Below are 26397 nucleotides of genomic sequence, written 5' to 3' on the forward strand. Positions count from 1 at the left end.
GGAGAGTCCACACCTCTGGGGCACTTTAAGGAGAAAGTGCACCATTTCTTCACGTTAAATACACAATATAATTGTGGCTGTTGTTACAGCCCAGACCTGGGTCTGCCTTCCCATCCTAGCTCATCAGCAGAAGAGGAGGAGCTGACGACCAGAGTGAACCCGGCCTGGCGCTCTAATTCAGCGCGTAGTTAAACTGGTTTGCAAACTTCTCATGCTTCTTCTGGTCCATCTGGTTCATGGCTGTGACCACCCTCTGCACAGCGGCCCTGCAGGGAAAGCACAGCGAGATGTGATCAGGGAGGCACCGGCCAGGGCTCCGGGCTGCTCACTGCAGCCTGGCTGGGCTCAGGCATGGGTCCTGGGCCAGCTGCCCGTCCGCTCCCTACGGACGGGCAACACAGCTCGGAAATAGCCAGAGCTTCCCCGTCCAGAGCCGGACACCACAGTGAGTGGCGCTGCCCCCAAACGTGGCCTTGGCCGTGTCCTGGCATCTCTCCCATCGCTCCTTGAGCCCTGAAGGCAGCTCCCAGGATCCCTAATCCTGCCAGCACCAGGGTGCACCCCAGAACGAGGGTGCAGCCTGCCCAGCAACCGGGCAGGAAGCAGCGTGTGGGCAGAGGCGGTCAAGACACGCTGGATCCACTCAGCCCAGCTTGCTTTTGCCCCACTGTGCACAGAGCTCGACGTCTGGCGAGGAACGTGCGTCTCGCGGCCAGCCTGGCTGCCGTGATGAGGTAGCGCCTGTGCCCGGGAGGAAGCCGCTGGGGCCTGGCAGCGAGGAGGCCCAGACACGGCCACCACTCCAGGGGTCAGGCACGACCTCCCTCACAGATCACAGAGGCTCTGGCCACAGCTCCCAGCCCCTCGAAGGACGCCCCCGGTCCCCGCTCCTCCGGGCGCCAGCACCCATGGCACCATCACCCCTGGCTGAGCCACGGGGAGCCAGCCTCGTGCCCAGAGCCCAGGGGCCAAGCCCTCCCCTGGATGCAGACACACAAGGCAGGCTGGCGGCGAGGAGCTGTGGGGGCTCCGCGGGGGTGCTCAGGAAGCCACCCTCCTGCTCACCTGACTCGGGCAGGGCTCTGGCGCCGCCTCCTCTGCCCGGGGTGGACGGCGCCCATGGGGCCTGGGCACGGACACCCTCGTGCCTTCTAGGGCACCTGGCAGCACCGTGAGGAGCGCCTCTGGCCGCCAGAGCAGCGGGGTGGGGGCGCAGGCTGGCAGCCTCTCCACTCTCGCTGCCAGCAACACCGGGCCTGGGGCGGAGGGTGGGACCCCGCGAGAAGCTCTTACTTGGCGAAGACCTTCTTGGCGATGCGTGCACGCGCTGTGTCCGCCTGCCGCTTGAGATCGGTGAGGCCGGACCGCCGCCGCCTGCCCTTCCCACGGGGCCTGGATGAGCCAAGATCCACCCCAGTGGCTGCCTCCACATCCCTCATGAGCTCAGGGTCCTGCCAAGCTGCAAACACACCCGACACTGCAGAAAACTCCCGGCGCCGACCTCACCTGAGCCCTGAGCCCTCCCTGACACGGGGGCAGGGAGGGCCACCGGCTGCCCGAGGAGTGGGCACAAGGCCCCCGTAGGCCAAGGTGGGTGCCTCCACTGACCCCTTAGGCAGGAAGGCAACCGAGGCTGGCGGCCAGGGGCAGTGCCACGCGCAGGCTGCTTCGGCCTCCAGGCTGACGGTGCCCCGCCAGAACCCAGGCGTGGCCGGCCTCCGGACCCGTCTGCTGGCCAGAGGGTGTGCACAGCAGGGTGGCCACGGCCTCTTTACTGGTCCAAAGATAACTTGGTTCCAGGCTCCAGCGATGAGGGTGTCGGGTTCACGCAGGCAGCCCTGCTCCTCCCGCCACGGCCCAGGCCCTTCAGGTCAGAAGACGGTGCTCCGCGGGGAAACAAACGTCACCCAGCCCCAAGGCCTGGTCTCACCAGACCCGGCTGCAACAGAGACAGGTCAGTGTGCCTGTTTGCCAAGACGGGAAGCGTTAACTGTCTAAATAGGGGGTCCCAACGCAGCAGGCACAGGCATCGGAGTCAGGGGCCAGCGTCCCAACTCCACGCACCACTGCCCTGGCAGCGACTTCCACCTCAGTCTCCTTCTGCTGTGTCGGGGGGCAGGGCTGGGTCGCGTGGAGGTCCCTGAGATTCAGGCCCCATCTAGCCCGCTGGCTCGGGAAGGCCGCCCTGGTCAGGAGTGTGACAGCACAGCCCCCCAACGTGCCCAGACCTACGGACCCAGGCCCTGGCTGGCAGAAGGGGGCTGGACACCCCAAACCCCGATGGCGCCCACCGTGCAAACAAGAGCCCCACGGGGAGCTGCAGCAGAGGGGCCGGGTGGCAAGCAGGGCGCGTCCAGTGGGGGGAGAAGCCACGCGCCCAGACAGATAGCGAGGCCTCCCCAAGTTGATTTTTGAAGTGAAGGAATACGGGGTGGCACAATCCAGATACAGGAACGATTAATCCAAGATTAAGGAAAACTGTCCAAACAGTTTATCTCCCAGTAATGAGAAGGCGTCACAGTTTAGGAACCCGGTGAATGGAGCAATTGTTTAAACACAACGGAAAAACGCCGGCACCCAGTAGAGATGGAATGAGCATCTCAGTAAAATGAAGGAGCAATTTAAAAGCCTTTGAAAAAAATCAATAAGAGCCGGGCCACGGGGCCGTCCTGCGTGCTGACGGGCCCTGGAGCTCCGCGCGCATTGTCACCGAGGTTAACGCCAGGGAAAAGAAAATTGCCCGGCGTGTGAGGGAGGCGGGGATCGATACTGTAGTTAGTAAAGAGATGCTATTTCACATCTGACTGGCCAGCGCTGGCCCACGGCCCCGGCATGATACCTGTTGTTAACAAGTCACCGAGGGCTGCAGATCCTGATACTCTTCAGGGCTGACACAAAAATAGGCACTTAATTTGCTCCCAAGCGTGGGCCACCAGGGAAGGCCTCGCCCGCGGATTAATGGGTCAGGGCCCCTCCCCGCCGCCCGCCAGGGCTCCAGGCGCCAACCCTGGGTGTGAGGCCGAAATCTAACGTTTGTCTCTCGTGACAAAGGGAAAAACCCTGCTAAAGAGGACACACGGCCCAGCTGAGACCCACACTAGCACCACCCCTACAGACACAGCCGCCTTCTGCCTCGGGGGGCTCTGCACCGTGGGCCTGGCCTTTCTTTTAAGAAAAGGGGCCCAAGGCGGGACGGCCCCAGTGGGCCCACCACCCCCACCCCAAGCATGCCCGGGTGCTGCCCTGCCAAGGATGCTGCTTCTGCGGGTCACCATCCTGCCCGGCTGTTCAGGGCCCTCTGGGGGCCAGGCAGCCGCCACCCCACAGCTCGTGCCAGAACACAGCACCGGCTCACGTGCTAGGATGAGATGAGCTCCCTGAATGGCGGAGAACAGCGTCTCGGTGGCTTTGGCACGAAAGCCCCTCTCTGTTTGGCACGAAATAGGCCTACAGGCCGGAAAACAGGGGCCCTGAGTAGGACCCCAAGAGAGCGCCCCAGGCTCAGAGGCTCAGCAAGGATGCCTGGGACCACCGGGCAGGACCCTCACCTTCTGCCCACACACACGCACACACAGTCCACGTGCACGCAAATCGCACACCACACACACCGCAGCCCTCCTGCCCGGCCCCTCATGCATGGTTCTGCAAGACAGCAGGTGACGGAGGGGGGCAGCTGGCGTCCTGGAGGCAGCTCGGGGCTCAGCCAGTTAACTTTTCATGCCCCGGTTTTTCCATTTGCTTAAAAACAGGTTTAAGAACCCAGAACCCAAACAAACGAGGACAAGGTGGTTTCTGGCCGTGAGTGTGTATCCACGTCGCCCATCAGGAGCCGTGTGAAAATGTGGTCAGGCTGGTGCTCAGGGTCTTGCTAGCCCCGAGGACAGTGTGTCCCGGCCACGCTTGTGAGTTATGACTGAGTGGGAGGTGGCAGGCGACCACATGTGGAAACCACGGGTCACCCTGTAGGTTGCCGGGGTCCAGGGTGCTCCCCACGCCGTGGCTGCCCCTACCCTGTCCCCCGGACCTACCTGGGCGCCCCGCCGCCCTCTGCAGCTGCTGCTTCTGCTCGCGGACCCTGTCCTCCGGATGGAGAGGCCGTCCCGTGTCATCTCTTGGGATGATCTTCCCATGGAAAGGGCACTGAGGCAGAGAACAGAGCAATTCTGAGGCGGGAGCGGGCCACTGGCCATCCCTACCTTCACGGCTCTCGGGGACGGCCAGCCCACACCACCCTCTGCTCACACACCCCTCAAAGGAGGCGCCCTCCGGCGCAGCCGCGACAGAGCCAGGCAGCGGAGGGAGATCTGGTGTCAGTCTGGCCAAAGCCCTGCTTGGCGCAGTGCCGCCTCCGTGGACCCCCAGCCCAGCACAGAGTGCGCTCAGGAGACACACGTGGGCGGGGACGCAGGGGCCAGGACGGAGCAACCCAGCCCTGTGCCTGCATGTCAGACCACCCACCCAGGGGAAGGTCCTGGCACCAGCAGCCTGGAGCCCAACGCCCCCTCCGGCCCCATCCTGGCCTGGCCGAGGTGGCCACCCCACTGCCCAGCCCCCCACCCTCCTCACCTTCAGGCGGTCTTGGCGCTCGCAGAGCCGGCCGTCAGGCCGGGGGGCACGGCACCGGTGCTGCACAGGCTCAAATCGCCCCGCAAAGGTGATTTGGCGGCTCCGGAGAGACTCAGAGACAGCGGCACTCTCTACTTCCGCGTCCACCTCGCGGGGCTTCCAGAAGCGGTGCTCCGAGTCGGACCTGCACACGGACTGGATGCTCAGCGCCGTCATGGGGTGGCCACCGCAGCACCCGCAGCAAGGCTAGCCTGGGCGGCTGAGCAGGGGCCACCCCTGGGCCTGTGAGCCCATCCAGGACAAGCAGAAACGCATAGCATGGCGGGGGCACCAGCAGGCACCCCACCCCGGTGGCCTGACGCCCTAGCCTGGCCTGGACTCGGGGCAGGGGCTCCCTGACGGAGGTTAACAGAGGACAGATCCGCCCACCCCCACCCCCGTGTCCACTCTGGAGAGAAAGTGTCCAGCGCAGCAACGGGGGCGGCGGCTTCCCAGAAACTCTCTGCGGAGCCCCAGGCCGGGCCCGCAGAGATCCGAGTCAGAGGACCAGAGGGTGATCGTGACGAGGGCCTGGGCAGAGAGCCTGGAGCAGTGGGCTGGGCCGGGCCGGACCCCAGTCCTAGGCAGACAAGCCTTCATGCCGTCTGTCATGATGGCCAACCATCAGGGTGGACAACAGGGGACATCCCCCCAGGGAGTAACAAGGAGGTTCAAAGAAGGTCCACAGGCCTCTGGGCAGGGCTGTACGACCCCGGACACCATGCCTATGAGAGCCCGAGAGCTGCGCTCAGTGGGACGTGTGAGGGCCTGCGCGGCAGAGCTGGGCCCTGCGTTGGCTGTGTCCCCTGCGCCCAGGCCGGGGGCAGGCTGGGTGGCCCACAGGACCCATGGGACGCCCGCACTCACTTGAGGATCTTCCCGGCCATCGGCTCCTCTCGGCCCCAGTAGCACAAGTCCACCCCGAAGGGCACGACAGGCGCCCGGGCCCGCTCTGCCGCCAGCTTCTCAGCCTCCTCTGGACCCAGCGGCACCCTGGAGACAGCAGAGGATTCAGTGATGGGCTGCCGGGAGCCGGCCTCGGCCACCTGCCTCTCCACAAGCCCCGGAGCTCCTGGTCACACACTTGGGCTGCGACCATTGCCACCTCGGGCCTGGAACCCAGGGCAGCCCCTGAAGCCCTACGAAAAGGCTGGCCATCCCAAGACCATACGGGGAGCTGGCCTCAGATTTGCGGTCCTCACGCTGGGCCCAGGGGTGTCCTGACGCCTGCCCCCTTGAACCCCCGAGCCTTGGCCCGCCCCCATGGCCTGGCCTACACACCAGTGCTGAGGACCCCCGGCCCCTGCAGCCCCCGCCCCAGTACAGATGTTGGCAGGTGCTTGCCCGGCCAGGGGTGCACACACGGGGCTGCCTGGGCAGGGGCAGGTGTCTGGGCATCACCTGGGGCTCGGGGGCGAGGCTGGGGGCAAGTGGCGCTGGAGCCAATGCAGCTGGGCGGCCGCAGAGGTGGGATCGCAGGCCTCCTCGCTGCTCCCCGTCCTCTTCCTCGCCTGCGAGGCCAGCGTGGCCAGGTCTTTCTCCAGCCCTGTGACAGAGACATATCTGCTCTTGACCACCATCCCCATGACCCCAGACAGACCCCTGGAGGGCGCCGTGTCCCCATCCTACAGTGACGACACAGCATGTGTGAGGGCACCGAACCCTCCATCAGCACAGCACCTGCCCCGCCAGCCAGATGAGGCCCCAATGCCAGCATCTTACCGGCAAGGCCACCAGGCCACCTCTGCAGGCCAGGGTCCGTGCCCAGGTCCCCAGGGCAGGGGGAGGGCAGCTTCTCTGACACTACTGGGCCCCACTGGCCCACCTGTGCCGATTCCCGGGCTGTCCCTGACCCCTGCCAGCCCCTCCCAGCTGGGCACCTGGGCCAAGGGCTGCCCAGGAGGCACGGGGCAGGGTGTGGGTTAGGACCTCAGAGGCACTCCATCCCGAGAGCAAGGGCAGCGCCTCCCTCCCCAAACTCTCCTCCAGACAGGGAACCACTGCCAAGAAAGAGGTGAACAAGAAACAAAATATTTGGAAGGTGAGAAAGAAAGAGGAGCTGGAGACCCACCAGGGCCCCACAAAGAGGGAGCCAGGAAGACGAAGACAGCGGGCAAGCGGAGGAGAGGACGAGTCCAGGCCGTGCTGAAGGATAGGAGGGTGGCTGCACACCCATGGGCAGCTCTCTCTGGTCAGAGATGTGAAGGGCATTCACATAGGCATCAGCTTCCACATTACTGGACCCCGGAAAGAGAAAAGATAACTGGAGTGGATGAAATAAAGAGCCCAATCTTCCTGGAATCAGAGCAAGACCGAGGGGCTCACTGAGTATCAGGAAGGAGACAAAAGGAAGAACGTGCAAGGCTCTTACAAGGACGTTTAGGAACGCGAGAGATGAACAGAAAGGTCTGAGCAGCTTTCCTTCGGAAGCCACAAGCCTCCCACAGGCAACAGTGAGTGTAAGGTCTCGGAAACAACAGTCAAACTCAGAATTTTATACCCAGCTACGCTAGGTTTCAACATGCAGGTCAAGGACACAGCCCCACCTGGAGGTTCAGGAGGGTTTGCGGGACATGGAGAGAAAAGGCCAAGAAATGACTTGGTAAGATTCACTCCCACCTCCCCCGAAACCTGAGTACCCGCAACTGTCAGAAGTAAGTTGGTACTTGGACAACCCAATGTGCCGGGTTGGGGGGCCTGAGCGAGCAGGAGCCAGCATGTCCCCCATCTTGTGCAGGACGTGGGGACAGGGACGTGCTGGGAGGTGCATGGCGAGGGGAAGTATGAGTGCAACTCTCCCGAGCAGGCGTCACCATCAGAAGCGAAAATACTCGTATCGTTTTATTTATACTGGATGAACACTTTCAAAACCAGCAGAAAAAAAGTTTACCCAGCAAATAAAAGGTAGGAAAAGAAAAAAACAAAACAGTAGTAACAACAGCAAACTAAAGAGGAAGGCTGGCAAAGAGATGTGCAGCAAACTGGTAACCCCAGCTGAGAACACAGTAGTAACTCAATGGATTCAAGTCAACAAAAAGACACACTGATGAAATTAAAAACAATCAGCAATTTACCACTTTGGCGAGAACCACTTAAAACAAAAGGTTAACAGAGACTAAAACTAAAAGAAAATAAAAGGATGAAAAGACACTCGTTGTGCCAAAGGGAACTAGAAGGAAGCTCAGCCAATGTCACCACAAAAAAAACTGGGTTTTACATCAAAAAGCTGCATAAGAAGAGTGTGTGAAGGTGTTAATGGACGTGAATGGCTCTGCCTCATGAGCGCCCTGGGAGTGCCGGCCGGACCCTGGCCAGTGGGGGTTGGACGAAGGGTCAGTGAGGTAGGTCGTGGCTTCTATGACAGACCCTGGGGCCTCACGTCTGAGAAGTCCTTCCCAGGACACATGGAAAACTGACAAGAGAGCCAGGCAGGCAGCTCCAGGGGCCAAAGAGCCGCCCGCCACGGGAGCAGAGCAGCACCAACATTGACACGAAGCGCTGCCCGCGACGCCACGAGCCTGGCCTTCCTGATGGCGTCTCCATCCCTCCATCCACGTGCACAGACTCGAGAACATCCCCCGCTTAGAGAGAGAAACCAGACAGGAAATGACACAGCACTGAGAGCTGGACGCCAGGGGAAGTGCTTCCTGGGGGAGGAAGGGGAAGTGGGAGGGGGTGGGAGGGAAGAAAGGCGAAAAGGACGGGTTGGGAAGGCTGGCTCAGGCCACCATCAGCTCCGGGCTCTCTGCAGCAGGGCGGGCAGACCTCGCAGCCAAGTCCTCCCGGTGTCTGCACGTGGCCTCCCCGCGGGCACAGCCGGCATGCTGTCTGGTGCTTTTGTAGACGATAGCAGGTGAGTAGCTGCAACAGAGGCCGCATACTGCCCACAAATCCGAAAACGTTTACCCCAGGCCCTTCACGAAAAACGCCTGCCCTGCCTGCTCCAGACGCCCTCCAAGTTTGTGCACGGCCCTGAGAGTACAGGGTCCACCCCTGCTTCTCAGGTGCCCGTGGCTGAGAGTGGAGGACATGGGGCAGAGCCATTTGGCGTGGCAGGGTCCACCTTGGTCACCCGGCAGCACCCTGAGCTCTGAGACCTGGGTGCTCTCGGAAGGCCGGCGGGGACCTGGCCCCATCACCAACACATCCCGGGTCCATTCACAAAGCCTTCCAGATGCCCCCACTCGGGATGCTGACAATGCAGCGTTACCAACTGGTGCAGACCCCGACACGGGCATGCGCACACACGGGGAGGTGGGACTGATAAGTGGCCGCTGTGGCACTCATGTAGGTGGCTACAATCGCAACCCAAAGATCGATACGAGAATTCCTAAGAGTTACAAGAATGAAATATATTTTTCATCGATTTGTTGTTTTAAACCATTAAAAAGATGGGTGAGCATGTTGAAGCAGGGTAAACACTCAGAGCACTAAAAAAACACTACCGTTCTCACACTGCTGTAGAAAATCAATCTCCCTGACATACTTTCAAGGTAAAAGTCCAAAAAGCAGACGTGTCCCCCGGCCCCGGGTGCTGTGCTTTCGGGGAGAACACTGAGTCCGGGGAGACCAGAGGTCGCAGGTCACGGCGAACCCCGCCAGCCCCACCCACCCGCGCAGGGGCGTCTGCCTCAAACACAGATCTCAGCTCAAATGTGCTCCCTCGGCGGCTCTGAGGAAGAGTCATGAGAATGCCCAAACCCCCTGGGCTGGTTTAAACTGACCAAGTGGCACCTCCGTGCCTGCAGCGCTAAAGCAGATGGGGCGGGCAGGATCGATGGCAGGAAATGGAGGGGTGGGGGCTCCGCGTGGAGTTCGGCTGCGAGCCTGACACTATTGATTTTACCTAGTTCAGCTGGCCTTGTAATTAAAATGTAAATTTGAGAAAGAGATTACGTCCTGACAGAAATCGTAGGATTAACGGGAAGATAAAAGCCCCTCAGTGAAAATTCAGAGAAAGAAAACGGGCACCCGTCTCCTCAGCTGCGGATTTAGGCCGAATCTACTGCAGAGTCACCTGAGTTTAACTGAAAAACCAGTGATGAACTATCAACTAGTTACGAACTGGCACGCCCAGCACTTCCTGCAGGGGCCCCGTGGCCCCAAACTCTGTGCTCCAGACCAGGCCCCAGACCCCTCCAGGGAACGGGGGGACGGCACCCAGCCCCCCACTGCCGCAGGACAGACCCAGAGCTCAGCAGGTCCTGTCGTGCAAGGGCTCCCAGGCTGCCCGGCCCACAAACCACCAGGGGATGGCTCAGCTCCGCTCTGTCACACCTGCGGCCCCGCTGGGAAGACAAACGTCGGGTCGGTGACACCTGGAGGTGGTCACCCACAGTGGTGCCTGGAGACCTGGGAGCCTCTTGGCGGGGCTGGAGCTCCCTCGAGGCGGGGTAGCCAGGGGAGACCTGGGAGGGCAGTCATGGCACCCCAGGGCCTTCAGCACCCGTGGCAGCCTCACTGGTGTGGGACGAGGCCTCGCGGGGGGTGGGCCAGGCACCTGGAGGACGAGGCAGAACAGAGGGCACAGGGAGTGGCCCAGTGGTCAGAGGAGCCCCGCTGCTGGGATGGCATGGTCAGTCGGCGTGGTCGGTGCGGTCAGCGCAGCCGGGACCAAGGGCGGGGGCCAGGAGGGCAGGAGGAGGGCGGAGGGTGCACCCTCAGGCACCCAGGGAGGGTCACGTGGCGCAGACGGCAGGACCCAAACACTGGAGAGCTGTGAAGCTGGTATGGTAACTTGGTGTGACACACCTAACGGGTCATGTCCTCACACTCCAACTGCCTGAGCGTCTAAACTAACAAATTCACATCTCATCTCACACACTCCGATTCAAATCAATTTGTCCACTTCGCCACAACCCCACATGCGATCTTGGTTTTATTAGCTTCCTCTGGAAAAGAGATGCCTCCTGTGCAGATGAGGCTTTTGGAAATTTTCTGGAAAAGAAAAGAATGCTACACGGGAAAGACAGGTCGTGGGTAGCATGCCTTCTCAAGGTGTGTCATTGCTCCTGGACCAGACATCAGGCTGCGACTCCATCAACGGGAAGGAGGACACCGCCTGACCCGTGACGCCCCTGAGAAACGGAGACTGGGCAGCAAGGGAGCCCAGAGAATGTGGGGTGGTTGCCCCCCACCCACCAAGGCAGTGGCGTCCCCCCCCGACTCCCTCCCAGCCCAAAGGGCCCTACCGCCGTGGGAACCACACCGCGTGCCCCCAACACCCTCCCCCAAGCCCAGGAGGTGCTCTCTGCTCTGAGGGTGCCCTTCCAACCCTGGACTCACTCCCGACGGCTGAGACTTCCGTGACCCCAAGCAGGGCTGCCCCTCACCGTGGTGGGAACTGAAGCTGCAGGGCAGGGGGGGTCAGCATGGGCCTGTGGGGGTGGGTCGGAGGCCTCCGTGTGTGGACAGCCTGGCCGCACCCACAGGAACTGGCAGCAGGGCCTGCCCACCAAGTGGACCGCGGGAGCCCAGGCCGGGCCTCAGGGAGGGGCCCAGGCCAGTGAGCGCCCCGATCAGGAAATGAGAGTCACATGGTTTTCAATGAAAGTGGCTCCGCGGGGTCGACGGGTGGGGTCCAGTGAACCTCAGGACCAGGTGGCACAGACTCGGGGTGCCTACCACGGCCAGCTCCCTGCTTGGCGGGCCCCAGGCCGGACGTGAGGTCTGCCCTGAAGGGCAGTGTCCTGAGCGGGACCTCCCGGCCCCAACCTGGCCACTCACCATACTCAGGATGCAGGTGCTCAGGGATGCAGGCCTCATACCCTTCCTTCTCCGGGACCTCCACAAAGTCCTTGTCGTCCTCATCCTCGTCCTCGTCCCTGTCTCCCGGGGCTGCCGCCTGTGGACACACCCCCAGACCTGTGAGTGGACACCACAGGCAGAGACCCGGACAACCCCAGTCCTGCTTCTGTGGACTTTCTCCAAGTCAGGGTTTACTGTTGACCGTGATGGCCGTGTTTGAGGTCCGCTCCTGTCCCTAAACTACACGAGCCGCATGTGCTCCTCCACCGGCCGGCCCTCTGAGATGCATGGATGGGCACTGCTTCAGCCCACAGAGCCCCCACGAGCGGCAGGTCTCACCCGCACAGCCAGGGCCTGGATGACGGCCCTCCATCCAGCTCCAGCCAGGCCAAAGCACCTCATCCTGCCCCGGGCTGGCTCCCCGCCTGGGCGTCCAGTGGTGCCAGTGTGACCACAGCACTTCTGGAATACTCTACCCTCAAGATGGCTTGTTAAAAAACCACCGGGGTTTCCCTGGTGGCGCACTGGTTGAGCGTCCGCCTGCCGATGCAGGGGACACGGGTTCGTGCCCTGGTCCGGGAAGATGCCGGGGAGCGGCTAGGCCCGTGAGCAATGGCCACTGAGCCTGAGCATCCGGAGCCTGTGCTCCGCAACGGGAGAGGCCACAGCAGTGAGAGGCCCACATACTGCAAAAAAAAAAAAAACCACCGAAGAGGAAGCTTCCTCTGGACAAGGCCAACCTCCCCGCCTGCTCTGCCCAGGGACCCAAGAACCACCCAGGGCGTTCTTTTCAAGACCCGTCCCCTCCGCCTCTGCCCCCACCCCCTCCTGGGCAGTGCCCGGCTGGGTAGGAGCAGCAGGGACACTGAGCACAGAGGGCTCACCTCGTGGGGACCAGAGGGCCCTCCAAAAAGCAGGACGACCGACGGCCTCGCACACGTGCCAATGTGCTGGGGCCACGTGCAGCATGAATGACATGTTGGCAGCCCATGCTGCTCAGAGCCGGAGGCACAGCCCCTCCAAGGCCAGAGCAGCCTCCTGCTCCCCTTCTCCCTCACCCATCCTCAACGACCCCCCCACACTCCAGGACAGGGCGTGGGGGCCTGTCCTTCCTGAGAGGGTCATGGCAGGAAGGCGCCCAGAAGCCCGGCCCCGCTGACAGCGCCATCCTGAAACACTCGCGGGGCGCTGCCTGCTTCCAGCCTCTCAGGCCAGGAGGGGCTGCTGCCCCCAGGCCTACCCGAAGGAAACGTCCAGAGAGGTAGCCCGCTGCCGGGGTGATAGCAACCAATGGTTGTATTCATCAGACTTGCCCTCCCCTCCAGAGCCCATCTCGACAGCAACGCCTCAGGGGCACACAGGCACATCGGAAGAAGGACGGAGGGCCCAGCCCGCTGACCCCCAGGGCAGGAGGCCAGCCAGGCCGCAGCTGCCCTTGGCACTGCCAGGCCGGGGACGCCCCATGCCCTGCGGACCCGAAATCCATGGAGGAGCTGCCCGTGAGGCCTAATCAGATGCAAATGCACTGAGCTTGGGCACACCCCGCGGCGTGCGTATGGGAAGCACGGAGACATTAATCATTGGAAACTGTAATTTTTGTTATCGGTCTAACACTGATCAAAAGGGAAGCCTGTCTCCGCCGCTGACCTGTGAAACGTCCCAATTATACTCTTTGGAAATGACAGGGGCACTTAACTCCAGAGCTGAGCAAATGACGACGATCAATCACGTTTGAATAACAATGAGCCGCGGACCTGAAAATTATTTTTGTATAGAATCTACCCAGGAATTTATGAAAGGTGGAAAGCAGCCCAAGGTTTTAGGGCATTACGGTCCCGGCTAGTGCAGTGCGTATCAAACACTAAACAGAATTTATGTGTTTTAATTTTCTAAAAGGTAGATGGGGACCGGGTGCTACAATGCATAACACATAGTGCCAGACTTTAAATATGGGGCTCATTTTCATAAAATATTATGCTTATTGCTCACACCCTTGAATTTCACCTGAGACTTTTATTAAATTTTCATTTCCTAAAAAATAATTAGCTGCTTAGCTAACTATTAGGAATTATACCTTCTTTCTCCCCAACTAAAGTTGTTTATCCCCATGATTAAACACTAAGCTCTGGCTCCCCCTGTTCTTAAATTCTCACTGACGAGGCCATGAGGCTGTATGGCACCCAGGAAGACCGTCTGGCCCTCAAGAGCTGCCTCCTTAGGGCCCCCGGCCAGGTCCTCGGGCACAGCTTTGCCGTGAGCGGCCCCGGGGCCCTCGTACGACCTTGGCCATTGCTGCCACGCTCGCGTCCTAAACCCCTTAGCAGCTGGGGTGACCCTCAAACCACGGCCCTGCAGAAGGAAGCAGGGGCTTCGCTGCTGATACTGAACTCAAGCTTGAATGAACCCATTCTCGAGTTCTAGTTCATATGGGCTGGGCTGGGCTCTGCTGTCCTGAGCACACAGCGGGACCTTCTGCATCTGGCTCTGGGCACACTACCCGCACGGGAGAACAGCAGTGCAGATGTCCCAAGGCACAATCCCTGTGGCCGGAACACCTGGGGCCAAGGGCCTGTTCAGAGGAAGGAAACCCCCTGCCCGCAGGCTGGACAGTCCTCTCCAGGCCTCCGAAAAGCACATGGCTGGGGACACCGAGGCCCATGAGAAAGCATCCCCCTGTGCTCGAGGGGCCAGCCCAGGGGTCCCAGGCAGTCGCGGTGGCAACTTCCCCTCAAGGTTAAAGGTCACAGATCAGGTCAGACGCCACACTGGGTGCTGGTAGAGGCACTACGGGCAGAGGAGGGGTGAGGAGAGGCCCGAGGATCCTAGGAGGAGGTCACGCCCTAGGGAGGAATCGGTTGAGGGTGGGTGGCCTTCAAAACGGGGCCAGACTCACCAGTGGTTCTCAAGAGCAGTTTGCTGGAGCTGAGCTTCCCAATCGGGAAGAAAGACTACCAGACATGCTTAAGAAAGCAGCCCGCCCTCGTCTGGGGGCCAGGAGACCATGCCAGGCCGCCCCGGGGGGTGCGCCCACCCTCCCTAACAGGTCAAGTCCCAGGGCCTCGGAGGCCCGGGCAGGCGGTCTGAGCCCTGCGGTCAACCGTCTGGGTGAGGGCCAGGCCCCAAACTGAACCCTCCCAAGGCCGCAGGGAGGTGTGGAGGATGCCCTGGGCTTTCCTCTGGTTTCACACAAATTGATTCTCGCCCACAGTTAAAAGGATTTAGAAAAATGAGGCTCCCCGATCATAATTAAACAAGCAATAAAAACAGCTAAGATATACAACGTAATCTGTTTACAGAAGTAGGGCAGCAGGTTGCTAATTACTTGAGAAGGACAGGAAGAGCCACCTCCCAGGTCTGCCCGCCCAAGGCACGCCCGAGATACAGCTGGACCATTAAATAAATTTTGTGCGATCTAATTAACTCGGGGCACCATCTCCATTACTTTTCACCCAAGAAATCACTTTTGTTCAGTTTCATGTGTGTCTGTTTCCCTTTTTAAAAAAAAAAAAATGATGTAAGGCCTCGTCAGACAAGTGAGCTCCAAGCTGCATTTGTCTCCGCGGCTTGATGGCAACGCATTTAAAACCCCATTCTACCTTATAAACTAAAAATTAAACGTGCTCAGCTGTGATGGTCGTCATCACATCTGCTATTTATATGCTAATGCCCTCCCTGGACGCGGTGCAAATTGCCCAGCCAGGCCAATATCTCACGCGCATCTCCACTGCCGGGACGCACCTCAGAGGACACAGGACGCGCGGTGACCACCACGGGCCCGCGAACAGGAGGCGGACGGGGCGTGGAGCATGTGCTCACCTCCTGCACAGGGGCCTGAGAGCCAACAGTCAGACTGACTGTCCCTTTCTCACCCGCTCCCATGCGGCCGAGCCCTGGGAGCTGCTCCGGCACCCTGGCCAGCCTGCCGGGGGTGCGCAAGGAGGCCACCAAACGTCTGGACATCCATTTCCAAGCCGAGGCCAGGTGGCCTGAGTCTGTTCTGCATCCAGATGAGCAGCGCTCTCCTCCCGAGTGCCCCGACACAGCCCTGATGCTCGCTCTCCTCCCTCAGTGCGACCTCCTAGCAAGAGCGAGGTGCTTGCTGTGCTGCCTCGGCCTTGGTGAGAAGACCCATGCGGCTACGCCTAGACTCAATATTCCCATCTGTAAGAGGACGGTGAAAATGGAATCGACCTCATAGGGCTGATTTTGGAATTAACGGGACCACATGTGAAAAGTGTTTGGAAGACAGCGGCCACCCTGGAGGGTGCTGGGGAGGCTGGGCTGCAGGGCAGGGAGGGCCCAGGGGCTGCGGTGGGAGACGGCTGACCCCAGCCCCGCCAGCAGCTAACACGCTCCTGGTCCCAGTCCTCGCGAGAACGTGTGCAGCCCCCTCCCCCGGCTCCAGCCCTCACGCAGCAGCCTTCAGCGCAGTGGTGATGGAGAGGGCGCGTCACCAGGAAGGTTGTTTACTGGCCCTGCCGAACACAAGGTCCTGACTGCCGGCTGATTTAGTTCCCCTGCTTCCCTGGGGCACCCAACGCGGTCAACATTTCACTCCCCTTGTTCCCTGCTCCTTCCTTTTCACCTACAGGAAGCCAGCACTCAGCTCCGGCAGCAGAGAAACGCCTCCAGCGCATAGCACAGCCACAGCACAGCCGTGACAGCAGCCTGGCCGCGGCCCGCGCACCCGCCTGGGCGACCAAAACAGGAAGAAAACCTCACCCAGAGTTAAGAGGAGCAATCTCCACTTTTGCAATGAGAGGGGGTGTGTCTGAGTTAAAACCCTGTGGCTGCCACTTCAGCCCACCAGTGGGTGAGAACGAGAGCATCCGCGTGGGCATTCCAGCCGTGGAAGCGAGGAACCCGACAACTGAGAAGACACCCACACTGTCCACAGCTTAAACAGACTGATGCTTGGAATTATTTTTTTCTGGCTTACTGGTTGGGGGAAGATTAATATTTTGTTAATTATACAATACAAAGTTAAGTGGTGATCGTAGCTAGTTAAACAGCAGGCAATTTAAAAGTTTTCCAAGGATTTTTATCAGTTTAACAGATGTAGCAGCCACGGATTATTAGACCTCTCCTCTAGCAGCAGAACTGGAAACTAAATCTACCAAACGATGCTCCATATTGATCTAGTTAAGATTTATCCTCGGCCCGCTTCCACAAGAAACTGGGACAGACACTCTATAAAACAAACGGTTAAACGTATTTAAGCTGGCTTAAGTATTCTTTAAAGACGGAACGTCTACATCAAAAGGAAAACAATACGGCAACACACAGACTGAAACAGGAAATCTGAAAAAAAGGCCCTTGGCCTGGCTGCAGTCAGGCTGCCCAGGAGAAGCCCCTGCACGACCCACACTTTCCAAGGCCAAAACCATCGTCTAAGCTTCAGCACGACCTTCACATCAGCTTCGGTCTCTTCCACATTTGTTAAAATTCTCAAATATTTAACCACACGCTCCCAGCTCAGCTCTTGCTAAATGGGGAAACACCAGGCAAAGGATTTAGGCCCCAGACATTCTATGTGAAAACGAGCGAGCGAGAAACACTGGTCCGTAATTCTAATCACTGCTAGGTCGCATGGAGCGGGCGCAGATGTGCAGATACCGCAGCCGCGTCTATTCTGGGAAGCAGGCTGCCCGAGCGAGCGGGGCGCTGCCACTCAGCGGCCGAGCCCCAATCACTCCATCAGCAGGCCCGCCGCCACTGCTAGTGAACCAGCGAGCACGCTCTCCAAGGATTCAGGGCCTTTGGAATCAACTCCTGCAGGAGCCTGACAAGGCAGCGCCACTGCCACAGCCGACCACGCACCCACCCCGACAGACCCTGGCCACCCCAGCCCGTGCCCTCAGCCGCCTCCCTGCACACAGTGCACTCTGACCTGACCGTGTCATCACGTGCCTCCCGGGCTTTGGGGCTGCCCGGCCACCGTCAAGGATGCGTTGATGTTCAAGCTGGAACCAGACCCAGCGGGCCGCTCAGGGCTCGCTCCCAGTAGCTGGCCTCACCTAGTGGCCCTCAAGGGAGCCGTGTCAAGACATCCGGAAGGTTCTGCTACCAGTTCTGGGCTCCGAGTCTTGCCGGCCCGGGCAGTGCATGCTGGCCCCAGACCTGGAGGGACCAGATTGTGCTGCCTGGTCTCTCCTTGAGGCTCTCCCCCAAAGCCCTGGCTGCTTCAGGGTGCCTGCTGCTCGGAAAAGGGGGGAGCTGCCCCAACCCCGCCAGACACAGTGAGGGAAAGGCGGCCTTCGAGCAAGATAGGCCGGCCTCACGTGCCTGTGAAGGGGGCACACGGTGTCAACCCCTGATCCCCACACCCCTCGCTGCTCTCGGCCCGGCCTTCCACACTGATGCCGCGCCGGGAGTCCGCTGAGGCTCAGAAACACGCCCCCCCCAGACCTGAGAGGATGCACAGACCAGACCAATTCCTCCCCCGGGCCCAGAAAGCACCCTTTCTCATTGTGAAACAAGTATCTCGGTCAAAATTCACAGAACTTATTTCCTGTGCAGTTATGCACCGAGTAAAGCCCTAGCGGCCACGGAAGCAGAGCCAGGCCCCCAGCTGACGACCAGGCCTCATGCCCACGTGTCGCGGGAGAAGGTCAAGATCGCCCTCTGCCGGTCCCCGGGGGCTGCACACCCGCAAAGAGGAGGGCAGACGACGGCCCTCAGCTCGGAAACTCTCAGAAACTCTTGCAGGGCCCATCCCCGCGGGCCCCTGGGGGCAAGGACGAGGCACCAAGGCCCAGGGTGCTGGTCCCTCTCCCCTCTAAGTCTGAGGGGCTTCAAACTTGACCTTTTCCTCAGCAAGGAACAGCACTCTCCCCACCCCAGGGCTTCCTCAGGAAACGGGAGAGGGACCTGCCCCCGCCCGTTCCCTCCCCCTTCAGGTGCCACGGCTCAACCCTGTGGGGTTCGGGCTCTGGGTGCCCCTGGGGCGCAGTGCACTCTGCTGCCTGTTTTCTCGTTGGTTCTGACCAGAGGCTTCTTGGCTCTGACCGCTGACGACGTCCAGCTGTGGCTGTCACCTCCCCCGACACACACCCTCCAGCTGTAGTGGCTCCCTGCCCCCCCACGGCCCCCTGGGACACCCTCAGAGGACCCAGCTCTCTCGATCCCTTTCAGGCACGAAGGTCCAGCTCCTGGTGCAAGCTCACGGGAGGGGGCCTGGACGCCACCACCTCTGAGGCTCGGGGTCACCACACGGGGGCCTGGTGTCCGGAAGCAGGTGGTTTTACCCCTGCCCAGTCCCTAGGGCCCCTGGACCAGGGCCACACACCTGACCCCGCCCCACAAGCCTTGCTGGGGACACAGCCATCGAAGATCAGCTCCCCGCTCCTGAACCACATGGCACCTGGGAGGTGGCGCCATATGCCCAGCAGATGGCGGGCCTTGAGCACCCTCCCAAAACCGGGCACCAGTCCCCACATCCACCCCACTTGGCTGCCCTAGGCTGGGACACTGCTCTGTACGTTAAGAGACATCCTGGTTTTCCGGGTCCTGCAGCCACCCTCGGCTCCAGTGCACAGACGGGAGAAACGCCCGAGGCTGGAAGTTGCTACCGAGTTCACGGGAAGGGGCCTACTAGGTGTTCGGGCAGGGCGGCAGCCTAGTCTCGGCGAGGCCGCCTCCCGCACATCCCTGCCTGGGCCCTGGGAGTCCCCTCCCCAACTAGAGCCTTCGGCCCGCTGCCCAGCCCACCTCCCTCGCCCTTCTGCCAAGACCCGGTCCCAGTCCCTCCACGTGTGGCAAAGGCCTGGCTGTGGCCTCTGGTGCTCAGTCCAGGGCTCCCGCTCCAGGAAGTCGGTTCCCAGAGAGGAAGAGAAGGAACAACGCTGGGGCCCCAGGGATGCTTGCTTGCTTAGGAGGCCGAGCTGGTATCAGAGGAAGGTCCCCTGGCTATCCTCATGGGTGGACGGGCCGGGGGCACTCACCTCCCTCCTGCAGCCCTCCTCGGGCATGACGTCCAGCTCCCGAGATCGCCTCAGGGCAGTTTCCAGCTCGGCCTTCAGGTCGATAGCACCCTCCAAGTGCCCGCCGTGCAACCCTGCGCGGGTGAACAGCTGCGAGGACGGGGAATCACTCAGCAGGCCAGGCACCCTCCCTCCCTCCCCTGGGGTCGCCCTGGCAGCCTCTGCCCACACGCCTGGCCCACCTGGACCCAGGAGCACACGGCCGGCAGGAACTTGTTCTGGATGAGCCTGAGCGTGTCCCGGACCACGTGGATGATAACCAAGTTGTCCTCGTCCTCATGCACCTTCAGGCTGTCTGCAGCAAGCACACGGGTCATCAGAGGGACCACCGTCCGGGCAGGTCACTGGGCACCCCAGACGGGCCACCTGCACTGCCACCCACCCTGCCCCAGCCACGCATCACCCGGGACCCCAAACCTGACTCCCTAAGGAGACTCACTGCCTTGTGATCTCGGCCACGATGGATTCAGCCTGACCCCAATGCCTCCCTCCGCGCCAGGCGGTCGGGACACCCCTCCCCACACTACTCGCAGGATGGAGGCTGCACCCGCCCCTGGGCCCCAAGGTCCTCCCTCTGAGCTCTGCCACGCCTACAAGCCTCAGCCAGGCACCCCAACCTCCAGCACGCCCCTGCCTCCATGGCCCCGGCCAGAGGGCGTCGGTTCCTTGGGGCTTGCAGGGCTCTTCCTGCAGCCCGGCTATCCTCCAGCCCCGCCCGAGGGGCCTGGGCCACATGGGGTCGGACAGGGGGTCAGTGCCCCTGCCCCACCGGTGGCTGGAAAGCAGGAGCCACGTGAGGCCAGCCTGTCACCACCTGTGTTATCACAAACGTGGTGACAAGCTGTTTCTCAATGACTTCTTTCTCCCAGCCACCCTCCGACCCCTCCGCAGAGGTGCCCCATCACTGGCGCGTCAGGCCCACCCTCACCGTCGGGCCTGCGTGTCGCAATGAGGGCCGCGGGGTGGGGGCCACAGGACCCACAAGCCTGAGTCACCCCTGACCCCACAGCTTGAAAAGCCCAAGCTCTGGGACGCGCCGGGGCCGTGGCCAAGGCGGCCGGGCGTGAGCGCAGCCCGTACCTGAGGAGAACTCCACCTCGAGCGTGTACTCGCGGGAGCCCAGGCCGTGGTGCCGCACAAACCCCTCTGGGTCGCTGTCCTCCGAGGGCAGCCCCTCCGCCCCCGCGGCTCCCGGGCAGCGGGCGCAGGTGGCCAGAGTCTTGCTGCAGCAGGGCTGCTCCTCGTCCCTGCCACCCTCTTTGGCCGTGGCGGGCAAGGCAGCCCCCGGGGTCGGGTCAAGGTCAAAGGGCACCAGCAGTCGGAAGCAGCTCTCCAGCTCCATGAGGCAGCTCCGGATCTCCCCAGACATTTCTGGGAGGACGAGACGGGGCTCGCTGGGTCCCATCAGGACTTTGCCGTCGAGGGTGGGGATGCAGCCAGCTGCCCGCCCCGCCCCCCACTTCCTCCACAGGGGCAGACAGGCGCCCTGCTCCAGAGACCACCCGGCCGGCCGCGGCAAGGCCATACTTCAGGACGTCCCGGGTACCACCCTCAGCCCTGACTCATGCTGCGACGGCGCCTGGCGGCGTCTATGGACACCCAGCGAGAGCCTCTGTGGCCAGTACTTCTGGAAGACAGCAGCCAGCCGAGGGGGCACACCGCCACCGTCCCACTCTGGCCACCCCCCACCCTCCCGGCATCTCCCTCGGGGCCGACCACCTCTCCCTGCTCTGCGGCTGTCCTGAGGCCAGGCCTCCTGCCCAGGTGCTCCCACCCTGGCTGCCCTTCACGGGAAGGGCTGGCCAATGGTGGAGATCTGGGGAGAAGGCCGGCAAGACCACAGCTGGGGGGTAGGGGAGCGTCAAACGCATGGGGTGCGCAGACCACCGCAGGGTACACGTCTCAAGCACGGCCGCCGGGGCCGCGGGGGAGGCGTGGGTGGCCTGCAGGGTGCCTCCTGCTGCCCGGCCTCCAGAGGGGAAGGCTAGGGTCTGTCGCTGAGTGCCTCCCCCAGCCCTCAACCTGAGCCAGCTCCGCCCAGCCAGCCTGCCCACTTGCCTCCACCCACCCCCCCACCCTGTTGGGGACCAGGCCCTGGGACAGGAGAACAGAGAGCTAGGCGGAGACCCGAGACCTCCTGGGAAGGTGCAGCGGGTGGGCACGGGGGCACCCCCGGTCCCCACAGCTCACCTTCCATCTCCCGCGCAGCCTGCTCAGACCTCTCCTTGTAGATTCTATCCAAGCGCTTCTGTTTCTCATCTGCTCGCTTTCTCTCTGCCAGAGTCCTAGCGTCCACATCTTGGAAATCTACCTGAGAAGTTGAGGTAAAGGTCAGATCTGCCCGTGATGAACCCAAGTAAAACAAGAATAAAAAACGGCCCTAAGGGGACTTCCCTGGTGGCGCAGAGATTAAGAATCCGCCTGCCAATGCAGGGCACACGGGTTCAAGCCCTGGTCTGGGAGGATCCCACATGCCGCAGAGTAACTAAGCCTGTACGTCACAACTACTGAGCCTGTGCTCTAGAACTCGTGAGGCCACAACCACTAAGCACGCGTGCTACAACTACTGAAGCCTGCAAGCCTAGAGCCCGTGCTCCACAGCAAGAGAAGCCCACGGACCGCAACGAAGAGTAGCCCCCGTCACCGCAACTAGAGAAAAGCCCGCGCGCAACAACGAAGACCCAACACAACCAAAGATAAATAAAATAACTAAATTAAAAAAAAACTGGCGTTAGGGAAGACGCAGCCGCGCCAGCTACAGCCATGAGCTCTACGGATCTCAAGCTCACATGCGCTCTTTTTTTTTTTTTTTTTTTTTTTCTTTTTGCGGTATGCGGGCCTCTCACTGCTGTGGCCTCTCCCGTTGCGGAGCACAGGCTCCGGACGCGCAGGCCCAGCGGCCATGGCTCACGGGCCCAGCCGCTCCGCGGCACATGGGATCCTCCCAGACCGGGGCACGAACCCGTATCCCCTGCATCGGCAGGCGGACTCCCAACCACTACGCCACCAGGGAGGCCCTCACATGCGCTCTTTTAACACACACAGCGACACGCTCAGCTGCGATACTTAAGCCCCAGGAAGAACACAGCCAGCGGCGTCTCCTAGTAAAATAAGACGTAAAAGACTTGCAGCCCCACGCGTGCTGCAGGCAGGCAGGCAGCAAGCTCGCTCCAATTAGTGGGAAGGAAGGCTGCTGGCTGGACCGAGGGACCTGAGAACAACGCTCGAGTGGACCCCTAGGGAGCGGCAGGAAAGGCAGCAGCCACAGGCCGGGAGCACGGGCACGGGAGAGGCTGGCACTACCGGTACTCGTAGGTACCACCCAGCCGGGCCGGCCAGAGCCTGTGGCAGCCCAGGCAGCAACTCACAGTGAAAGCGGGGGACAGCCCAAGCGCAGAGCCCAGCACAGAAAAGGGCTACGTCTGAACAGCTGAATCTCCCTCCTCCTTTTCTTCTTTCCTAGAAACCAGGTCCAAAGGCTCAGCACCACCTACACGTGGGGACGAGCTGCGGCTCTTCCCCCAAAGCTGCTCCTCCTGTCTTGGGAGCCCCTGAGGCCCGCCCCTTTCAGTACCCCCGGGGGCCAGGGAGGGCTCCCCGCGGGGAGGGGCGGTGCAGCTTGGGGCCTGCCTACCTGTTTGTTGTGCATTAAGAAGTGGAAGCCCAGGGCCAGCTTCTTATAGGCTGTGCCATACTTCTCATTCCAGCCGCGGATGGCCCGGGTGGCGGCCTGCCTCAGCTTCTGTGCCACCTCCCTGGGGGGAGGCAGGGGCCGCTCATGGTCGGTGCCCAGTGTGAGCTCCAGGAACTCCTGGAAGTTGGAAACGACTAGCATCCTGAAATGGTGAGACCTGGCAAAGAGCTGGTCCAGGACCTGGAAAGCGGAGAGGCGGACCTCGGCGTGCTCCTGGCTCAGCTGGGCCATCAGCAGGTGGTAGGTGTGGCCAAGCTGCTCCTCTGAAGACCTGAGGACACAGCCATCCTCAGCAGGCGCCTGACGCACCCACAGGTGGCAGGGACGCGGGCCCTCCCACAGCCCTCTGCCCTTCCTCCAGAGCAAAGTGGACAAACTACTGCCCGTGGGCCAAACCCAGCCCCTGTCTATTTCTGCATAGCCCACAAGCCAAGAACAGTTTTTCCTTTTATTGGTTAAGACAAGTCAAAAGAGTAACACTTCCTGATGTGTGAGATTCAACGTGGGTGCCCAGTTTTATTGGGACCCAGCCAGGCTCATTCATTCATTCAGCGGCTGACCGCCCGTCCACAGCCCAGTGCCCATAGCAGACTTGACTGCCTGCGGAGCCTGAAGGACTCCCCGCCCGGCTGGCCCGCGGGTAGAGGTCTGCCGGCCCTGCACTCGCGTAGCAGAGACCCCACCCCAAGGGGAGACCACACGTCCCAGCACCCCCAGAAAGCTCTGTGGGCCTCTGGGAGCCGCCCTGGCGGGGCCGGCACACACCCTGACCCCTCGTTGCTCCTCCTCCCGGCTATCCCCGCCCCTCCACACACCCTGCTGTTTGGGGGGATTCTGGGGTGTGCGGCAAAACCTGAACTGAGACACTATTTTTTATCAAAACATAAATCACTAACACGATCACTTAAGTTCTCCTGTTTTGTAAACACAGGATAAGAATGATCAGTAAATCTCCTCGGCTTACGTTCCCAGCATCTGAGAGGCCCTCGGCAGTGGGAGAAAAGAAGGGGTGGTGCTGAAAAACAGGTCCTGCAGAGCCCGCCTGCTATGACCTCTAACCTTCCTCCCATCCTTTGTTCCAACAGTAACTAATCCATAAGTCACACACGTGCGCTCAAGGACACACACACATACACACACACACACACACACACACACGAGAGTAAACAGACACCAACCATAGCCCTGCTGTGTTCTCCCCCATGCCACACAGCCCCACCTGGGACCGCTACCCAGAACACGACCAGGCGCTGCAGGGCCCTGGGGAGACGTCCCGGGCGTGTCCCTTTGCTGCTTCTTTCCTGGCAGAGGGTCGATCGTGGGGACAGGCAGGGGAGGGTGGACCCCGGGGGAGTCCCACAATCTCCCAGGGCTGTCACGGGCTTGCTGAGACAGCCGTCACCTAAAACGTGAACGCTTATGACGTACTTGCAAATTTTCTTCAGCTCCTTCATTTTCTCGGGATTCACTTGGGGCTCTCCTGAAGTTGTGAGCTCTTCCACCAACTCTGAAAGTTTCTGATCCATATGTAGAAACCTGGAACGCAGACACGCGAAATGACCACCTAGTACTTCAGGGCTCTGGGTTTCAGCAGCAAATGTTTGCTGGGCTCCACTGTGCGCTGGGAATCGGGGTGTGGGCGCAAGGCTGGGTCCTCGCTCCCTGGCCTCGGGGAGGTGACCCCCGATGCTGAAATACAACAATTCAAGCTGACGTTCCAAATCAGACCAACAAAACCTTTTTGGTGGAAATTAGGAAAAGAGCAACAACAGCACGTGAGCTCTGGAGATCTACGGTCCGACCCCACCAGCGCGGCAGAGGCTGCAGCCCCGGCTGTTCTCCGCCTCTGCCCACGCACTGCGGTAAGACAAGGATCAGAACGGTCTAAGATGCACTTAATTAAATTAGCTTCCCCACAGGACCGCCGCCGCCCCTCTTCCCTCGCCAACACGACTATCCATCCAAAGGCCACAAGGCGGCCTCTACACCCGGAGCGAGCTGCTGCGACTCGACCTGCGCGCGGGGAGCCGCCTGGAAGCCGGGTGCGGAGGAGGCCGGGGCGCCCGCGCAGCACTTGCGCAGGAAGGAAGGGGCCGGGGTCGCCCTGAGCCTGGGGCACCGAGGACGCCTGGCTGGCTGCAGGGCTCGGCTTCATCAGTGGAACGAAGGGCCGGGAAGGTGGGCGCAGCCTCTCCCGTCGCGCCCGCCAACAGTAACGTTTATCGTCGCCGACCCTCGGCGGTCGGGGCGGGAGCCGCTCTCCAGAGCACACGCCAGCACCCGGCTGCCCACGGCCTTGTCAGGGCCAACTCCGCCCCCGTCTTGAAGTCCGGGGAGCGGCCGGACTGAGGAGGGGGCGTCCGGGGAGGAGTGAGGTAGGGGCATCACGGGGGGACGCAGGGAGCGTCCCCGAGAGAGGGCTCGCCCTCCGGCCCCCCGCCCCCGCCCCGTCGCCCCTGCCGGGCGGCGCAACACCACAGTACCTACCGCCCGACCCGGCCGCTCGCCTCACCTCACCCTTCCGGCGAAGGACCCGCCCCCTGTCACATGCCCCAGATCGCGACAGTCATTGGCTCGCCCTGGCCCGGGCGGCGCGGGGGCTAAGGTCGGCCCGGCCAAGATAGCATCTACGCCGCGACGCGGCTGCTCTCAAGTTAGCCCGCCCCTTCCGGAGGAGGCCCCGCCCACCTCCTGTCACGCGTCCCCGAGCTCGGCAAGCAATGGCTCGCCCTGACCTCCGAGGCGCGGACGTGGGGTCAGGGCTGAGGTCTGCGCAGTGACGCCGGCGCGCTCCCGGCAGGGGCGGGGCGGCCGGAGAGGGCGACGCGCGAGAAAAAGGAGGCGGGCGGGCGCAGCAAGTTCTTAAAGGAGCCGCGTGCGCGGGGGACGGGGCGGGGCCGGGGCGGGGCCGGGCTGAGGGGTGCGAGCTCGGCGTTCACGGCGTTGCCGCCGGGAGGACTGCGGTCCCCCGGCCCGGCCCCGCCCCTGCGACGGGACGCCCGGGTGGGCGCCGCTGCGCGTTTCTCCGGGAGCGCCGGAGACCTTCCCCAGGCGCCACTCGGAGGGCCTGGGAGGGGGCGCGGGCTCCCCGGGGCTGGGGGCCTCGGCAGATGACCCCCCCAACCCTCCCCAAGGAGTGGCCCCCCCGCTGTCGGCCCTAGCCTCGCCTGGGCGGCTACACTTCCCGGGTCCGATGGCAGCGCTGGGAGCCGTGTCCGGGGGACCCTCCCCGGCAGACCCTCCCTGGTTCGTCTCCCGCCCGCTCGGTGGCCGAACGTCCCGGAGGCGGGGACTCCCCGGGCTGGGCGTTGGGTCCTCACGCGGCCGGGGACCCCAGGTGCCAGATGACACCCCCAGCCAGGTGGCCCC

The 26397-nt window shown here is 61.9% G+C and overlaps 1 protein-coding gene across 3 annotated transcripts; it reads right to left on the reverse strand.

Annotated features, from left to right (window-relative positions):
• Window positions 1-44: 44 nt before the first annotated feature.
• On the reverse strand, window positions 45-25606 carry UVSSA (UV stimulated scaffold protein A). Of its 3 annotated transcripts, none has more exons than XM_081244430.1 (14): window positions 25541-25606; window positions 24457-24564; window positions 22969-23299; window positions 21525-21645; window positions 20415-20705; window positions 19517-19629; window positions 19296-19424; window positions 11332-11449; window positions 6007-6151; window positions 5473-5598; window positions 4567-4750; window positions 4029-4140; window positions 1294-1459; window positions 45-266 (listed from the first exon to the last, which is right to left on the reverse strand). In XM_081244430.1, the coding sequence occupies exons 2-14, from the start codon at window positions 24552-24554 to the stop codon at window positions 173-175; spliced, it is 2028 nt and encodes a 675-aa protein (XP_081100556.1). In that variant the 5' UTR covers window positions 24555-24564; window positions 25541-25606; the 3' UTR covers window positions 45-172. The 3 variants fall into 3 exon arrangements, with proteins under 3 accessions (XP_081100556.1, XP_081100555.1, XP_081100557.1); XM_081244429.1 differs by having other exon boundaries at window positions 25516-25562; XM_081244431.1 differs by lacking the exon at window positions 25541-25606 and adding an exon at window positions 25042-25230.
• Between the last annotated feature and the right edge of the window lie 791 nt (window positions 25607-26397).

Source organism: Mesoplodon bidens (genome assembly GCF_964165515.1).
Source record: "Mesoplodon bidens genome assembly, chromosome: 1".
Lineage (NCBI taxonomy): Eukaryota > Metazoa > Chordata > Mammalia > Artiodactyla > Ziphiidae > Mesoplodon > Mesoplodon bidens.